This window comes from Ictalurus punctatus, chromosome 21, assembly GCF_001660625.3.
Source record: "Ictalurus punctatus breed USDA103 chromosome 21, Coco_2.0, whole genome shotgun sequence".
Taxonomy (NCBI): Eukaryota; Metazoa; Chordata; class Actinopteri; order Siluriformes; family Ictaluridae; genus Ictalurus; species Ictalurus punctatus.
In genome coordinates this window covers 14,903,375-14,910,203 of record NC_030436.2, presented here as the reverse complement: position 1 = coordinate 14,910,203, position 6,829 = coordinate 14,903,375, and the positions used below count along the sequence as shown (strand labels likewise).

Sequence of the window (6,829 nt, the reverse complement as noted above, 5' to 3'; positions counted from 1 at the left end):
ACTACTTCCGCTGTCTGAGACGGTGACGTCCAGTGCAGTGCCTGTACAAAAAAAAGATGAGCGTCTACAGTTCTTGTTCAAAAAATTTAAAAAAGCACAAAACAATTTTCGAAGTACATAGATTAGCAAGACAAGTACATATTGTCTGCTCACTGTAATTGCTACAATTGTAAATCTTAAACAATATACAAGGAAGAAAAAAAGGCACTTTAATGGCGTTAACACTGTCACCAGTCAGGACCCCTCTATCAGCAATGTTCATGGGTAATGTAGTGCTGTGCTAATAGGCGTTATTGGTTAATCAAAAATAAATGACTAGAATAGATCACCATGAGTTTATAAACCAAAAGAGTATTTTTTAAAAAAAAATTCCTTATTATTTTGTTTTACAAAGTTTTTGATGCTTTAGAGCATTCTTCAAGCTGTAAATAAGTGTGTTTAAGCAAGACCCAATATATCCACTTTGTAATTCTACTGATATTTGTTTTTGTTTTTCCTTTTTCCTCTGACACATTTCAACATTTATTAAAAATGCTGTTTTGCTTGAGTCTCCTTCTGTATGCCTGATTATTCAAAAGAGAATGCATACCACGTTCTTAACCTTACTCTACAGTTTTTAAGGATTCTCTTAACGAGTATATGGACACTATAGAATTTTTGAAAACTGTTAATGCTGTGAGTGACTTCTCTCAATTTTCCCTCCTTTATTTATTTGTGTGTCTTGTTTTAAAGCGGCATTCTGTAAATATTTCTAGACAAGTGGTAATGTTTAACAATCTCTGACTTGTTTCTTCATTTTTTGGGGAAAGGGACATCTTTGTGAGTGTGAAGGTGCGTTCACACATACGGTGCAGTGATTTTATTGCTGCAAGTCACAAGTCGCTGTGCTATGACGTCGTCAGTGGGCGTTCCTACTACAGGTTGTCATAGTAACATTTATCAGTGGGTGGCGCAACTAGCGTTCCACTTTTGACAACAAATCAAGTTTTCTTGCTGATACAATTCATATACAAAGACACTCCCTCCAGAGAAAAAATTCACCGGTGTATATATGCATCATATCCTGCGAGATGAAGGAGATGCAGTGTGTGCTGTTTGCCATTGTGGTCATCTAACTGCAGCGAAAACGCCAGCACCGGACTCACAGGCAGCATGGCGGATCAGGGATCACGTGCGCTCTAATGTCTACACTCCCACTGGTAGTAGTTGCACTGAGTCGTTCCAAATTTGCATAAAGTTCAACTTTTCTCAACTTTGTCACATCGCTGGCCACACCCACATCTAGTCACTGTCACTCATGTCTGAAGTCGCCAGCTCTTGTTGAAAATGAATGGTTTGCAGTCACTTTGGCACGCTGAGTCACTGTATGTGTGAACGTACCGTGATTGTGAACCGTATTGCACTTGCAGTTCACTTCTGCAAGCAGCAGAGGACTCCGATATGTATATTCCAAAATGCTGCTTTAATAATGTGGCTGTTTGAATGTATGTACTCCTTGCTTTATAAATGCTCATATAGTAGCTGGATGACCTTGTCTGCAAGAGATCTGATATGATTCTTCGTCACTCAGTAGTCAAGGGGTTGATCATTTGTGATCCCACTTGAATTATTAGCCAAGTGAAAGTCATAAGACTCAAGTTTGGCTTTTCCTAATCCATGACATTTTCTGGCAGTGAATAAAATTGTGAAAAATGACGTCAGGTGTGAACATTATTCATAGCCTGCATGTAAGATATATGCAGAAGACAAGATCGAGAGGTGAGGTGAACTAACAGACTGCATAGCCTGAAGACCTAATGCTAAACTATTAATGAATCATTTCTGTTTCTCATAATTTGGCCTTGACTTTATTAGCCTATAGTTTATTTTTTATTCCAAATGTGATCACCGTTTGAGTAAGTACTAGATGCGTTGGGGAATTTAACATGTAACATTTTAATTATATTCTGCTGAAATGAATGAAATGACTTGAAAAAAGATCCGTTCATTTTGCTGAACGAGATTCAAAGATCCGAGTCAGTAAAATGATCCGGACTTCCCATCACTGATTTGAGAAACTTATATTCGTTTTGATTTGTGAGAGCACTTTGGTGACGGTGCCTTAGCTCAGCCCAGCGGCGGCTCGTGATACAAATTGAACCGTATCGATTCAGAGCAGCAGTTTGTGTGTGTGTGTGTGAGTGTGTGTGTCAGTGTCAGTGTCAGTGATTCAGAGGGCTACAGAGGCTCGGGGCTCACCATTTTACAGGATCTGTGTGAAGGACAACAGCGTGTGCGATGTGTTTTTTACATTTCTGACTGAAGCCGGATTAAAAAGCCAACATGACGGTGGATTTTGAGGAGTGCATTAAAGACTCTCCGCGGTTCAGGTAAGAGACAGAGTCAGACTCAGAGTCACTAAACTAAACTAAACCTCTGCAGCTCAAAGCCTGTTGGACATTGAATATTTGCTGTGGTTTAGAATCGGCTTATTTATAAACATTTCTCTTATTTAGACTGGACATCACAGCCAAGCCTGCTGACAAACACAAAACAATACAAACCATCACAGTAATTCTAATGGTTTCCTCTACAAATACCATTACAAACCACCAGCTAACCATTAAAACCATTACCATTATTGGTCCTTAAGGGTATCTGATAGACATAACATGCCACCAATAGAAGGCAACAAATTATCAGTAGAGACCCACAGGGACCATTAGAGTTTCCATTAAAACCTATACAATTCCCATTGTACCATTAAAACCATTACCATTACCATTATTGGTCCTTAAGGGTATCTTATAGACATGACATGCCACCAGTAGAAGGCAACAAATTACCAGTAGAGACCCAGAGGGACCATTAGAGTTTCCATCCAATTCCAATTATAACCATTAAAACCATAACAAATTCTATGAGGGTTTCTGTTGTTTTCTGGCTGAAAATACAAACCAATTAATGTGATTTTTAAAATTTATTTATTTTGTCATCTTCACTAATGTATTGGTTTCAACTGTATGTCCTTTAATAATCATTTGACCTTGTTTCTCTGAGAATACTGTGTATAAGCACTCACTGATGCTGCCTGTTTAATAAATTCACTAATATAAACGTTTCCCCGCATAGCAGACTAAACTAGAAAGTCATTTATATAAATAAGTAGAACAAGAAGTTCAGGTAGTACTAAAAAAAAAACACCTTATTGTCAGATATGTGACGTTTCTTGTAAGAGCGCATCCAGGGGGTGTGGCTTGCCTTTTTGAATTCTTCTAAGGGGGTGTGGTCTGCTTGAAAAAGATCAGAAACTACACATCAATGTGAGAATAAGAGAATAAGTTTCCTCTTTAATACAGTTTTATAACATGACAGTTACATTGGATTGAATGTAGGATATGATAGAGGCGTTCAGAAAGTGCTGGCAATCAGGACGTACACTTAAAGGCAGTGTAAAGCTGATGTATTTTACTGATGTCTATAATGCATAGGTTCACATCCTAACCGTAATCATGTCTTTCGCAGATGATGTGCTTTGATTATGAGAACACACAGCGATAATGATACTTTCACTGCTAATTGTAGTTTAGTTGAACAGCAAGCACATTATTTATTACATCCTTATCAATGGAAGGTGATTCTAGATCGGTTCAGCTGCCCTGATTGAAAAGGAAATCATTTCCCATGAATATAAATGTAAAGACTGAGATATTGATGTACAGCTCCCAAAATATCAATCTTTTTGTTGCAGTTTTTCCAACATGCCATAAACAAAGGCCACACAGACTACAATTTTCTTTGCTTTTTTTTTATTTTTTCCCCTCTTATAGCCCATGTATAGGTCATAGAGATACAGTTGAGGTCATATATTTACATACGCCTTGCAGAATCTGCAAAATGTTAATGATTTTTCTTTTAAAAGAGAACACCTTTCCAACAGCGGCTATATGATTTTGAGATTCACCTTTTCGCATATAGAACAACTGAGGGACTCGTACACAACTATTACAACAGGCGCAAACATTCAATGACGCTCAAGAAGGCAACACACGATACATTAAGAGGCGGGGGGTGTAAACTTTTGAACAGGACGACCGGTGTAAATTGTTACTATATTGTCTTCTGGGAAACATGGAAATATCATATGTATGTAGCTTCTGAAGGGCAGTACTAAATGAAAAAAAGAAAAAAGCTTTTTAAACAAAATAATAACAATTTACACCGGTCATCCAGTTCAAAAGTTTACACGCCCCTGGTTCTTAATATATCATGTTGCCTTCTTGAGCATCAGTGAATGTTTGAACCTTTTGTAATAGTTGTGTACGAGTCCCTCAGTCATCCTCAGTGTGAAAAGATGGATCTCAACATCATATTGTCACTGTTGGAAAGGGATTAAATATGCAGAATATGCTGGAAAAGTAAAGAATGTGCAGGATTTTTCTGAAGAACAGTGGGCAGTTTAACTGCTCATGACAAACAAGGGACTCGTGATCAGCTCTCACAAAACATAAACACAGTCGTTGATCATTCAGGTAACGACACACAGGATTAATAATCGAGCGGGTGTAAACTTTTGAACTGGTTCATTTGTGTAAATTCAGTTATTATTGTCTTGTGAACTATATGTAAACATCGGTTATGTGAAATAGCTTATTCAGGGCAGAACTAAATAAAAACAAAATGCAATTTTATGATCCCTCTTATTAAAGAAAAATAATTAACATTTTCCAGAAGGCAAACTTATGATCTCAACTGTAAGTCAATCTAATGCTGGTTTTGTTTATGATTCCCTTCTCTAGCAGTGATGTAAGTACAATTTATTTCCTGTGCCTGAAGCACATTGGGACTTCGGTGCTGTGTGCATCTATCTCTCGGGGTAGTGAGTGATGTCCGGAAGTGTGACCTTCCCCCCTACAGCTGTTTGAAGGCCAGGCGGGGTGGGGGGGTGGGGTGGGGGGGTCATGTACATGGGACTCTCCATGAGAAGGTGCTCATTCTGGGCTGAGCTCCAGAACATTCTGTTCATCTAATGCATAAACAGCACAATCCAGAGATGGGTGACTCCAGTTTGGTCACATAATGAGCAAAAGACATTGCCACAGAGTCACCATTAAGATGAATTCCAATCACGTCAGTGACGCCACAGATTACATGCCTTGGCTTTTTTACTGACGGGAACTTACAAGTTTATGTCTTTAATGGAAAAGCTCTTTCCTTGGTGTTCCTTCGCCTCTATTTCTGCATAAAAGACCACACACAAATGGACACTTTCTTTCTATGCTACTTCACAATGCGATCCAGCTCCAGGTATTCAATCTTGGCAGCTTTATCGACGTGTCTGCTATAGCTCACGAGGAGGAAGCATCACGAGAGGGATATTTACTTTTCTCCTTCCTCTCTTTTCATAACTGTTACACACATGACATGTAAGTTCATGAGAATGACAATATTAGACTATGTGCAGAGAGTAGGATGGATTATAATGTATTACAGCTGGACAAAACACAAGATTCGGACCATGATGGTAAAACGATTCACGCAAATAGTTTGAGCAATACTGTTCAAGATTTTCTGTGGGAACATAACAGACAGGATGCCGTAATGCTCTACGATTGCGCAATGAGAAGGTGGCTCAGGAAGATTTTTTTTTCCCTATCACTTCTTGTCACCTGAACTGCTTGAGGTGTATAAAGTTCTACCTGCATGTCTGAGCCTGTAAGTATCCTGTATAGCCTGTATCAAAGGAGGGAAAATGGTGGCAGAGGAAAATGTGACGGTTATACACCAAATATCAAGCACCCCGAGAGTTTGATTGATTTATTATGTTACTGAACTGTAATAGCCACTGAGCTTGGGTTGGTCTGGATGGCAAGGCTGATTGGTTTTGTTTTGTTTTTAGACCAATCAGATAGCAAGTGGTTGTGTTAGAGGTGGTTTTATTATGGCAATGTTTTAAATTTGACGTTTTTTAGCATTCGTATATCTTTATTCCAATTGCTCTATCCTTCACACAACCTTCTTAATGATTCATGAATACAGTGGTGCTTTTGTCGTGTTGCCTTTCTTCAGTTATGTAAATGAACTACAGTGTATGGCAACGCTAGACTGCCGCATGACCTTTTCATTAGGCTCCATTTCTCTTCCATTTCTCTCACTCGAGAACTTACATACACACACACACACACACACACACACCAAACACACACGTTTCTCTCATAAATCACCTCTATTCAGTCTTCAACCCCACGACCTTCAGCAACCTCTTCTCCAACAAAAGCAGCCAAGCCAGTGTTTTACTGCCTTCACAGAGTCGCAACCTGAGCCTGTTCTCCTTAATGCGACTTTTACACTTCACAATGCCAACTAAAGCTGATATTCATCACCTGAATTTGTACTGCCTGTGTCGAATAGAGGCAAGATTTCCTCAGAGAGGACTGATGAAGTCATAGCAAGCACACCCGATCAAACAGGCTTCTCTAGTCCATGCAAGGTGAGAGTGTTTCTTGTCATTCGTACGTTTTCGCTCAAGGCTTTCACTAACCAGCCCTGTTGGCTGTATACTTTCTGTTTGGTTGCCCTGGTTACAGGAAATTACTTTACACTTTACATATTCCCAGTCAGCTTCAGTGCAGAGAAACAGTCAGATACAGGGTCATGACCCTGGAATGTAACATGTGTTTCTAATGGATGTCCTTGCTTAAACTGCACGCTAGAAAGCACAAGAGGAATGTATAGTGTATAGTATGTATGTATACTAGTATTTATAGTGTGTAGTACTGTGCATGTATACAGTATATAAGATGAGTCTTGGCTGGACCAGAGAACATGATATAATACATATGTTGTCACT

The 6,829-nt window shown here is 39.0% G+C and overlaps 1 protein-coding gene across 1 annotated transcript in view; it reads left to right on the top strand.

The window, feature by feature from the left end:
* Positions 1-2,140: 2,140 nt before the first annotated feature.
* Positions 2,141-6,829, top strand: part of acap3b (ArfGAP with coiled-coil, ankyrin repeat and PH domains 3b) — a 65,985-nt gene continuing 61,296 nt past the window's right edge. Inside the window, exon 1 of the mRNA XM_017450250.3 lies at positions 2,141-2,369. Within this exon, the coding sequence (XP_017305739.2) occupies positions 2,323-2,369 (47 nt within the window). The 5' untranslated portion in view covers positions 2,141-2,322. The remainder of the gene's footprint in view (positions 2,370-6,829) is intronic.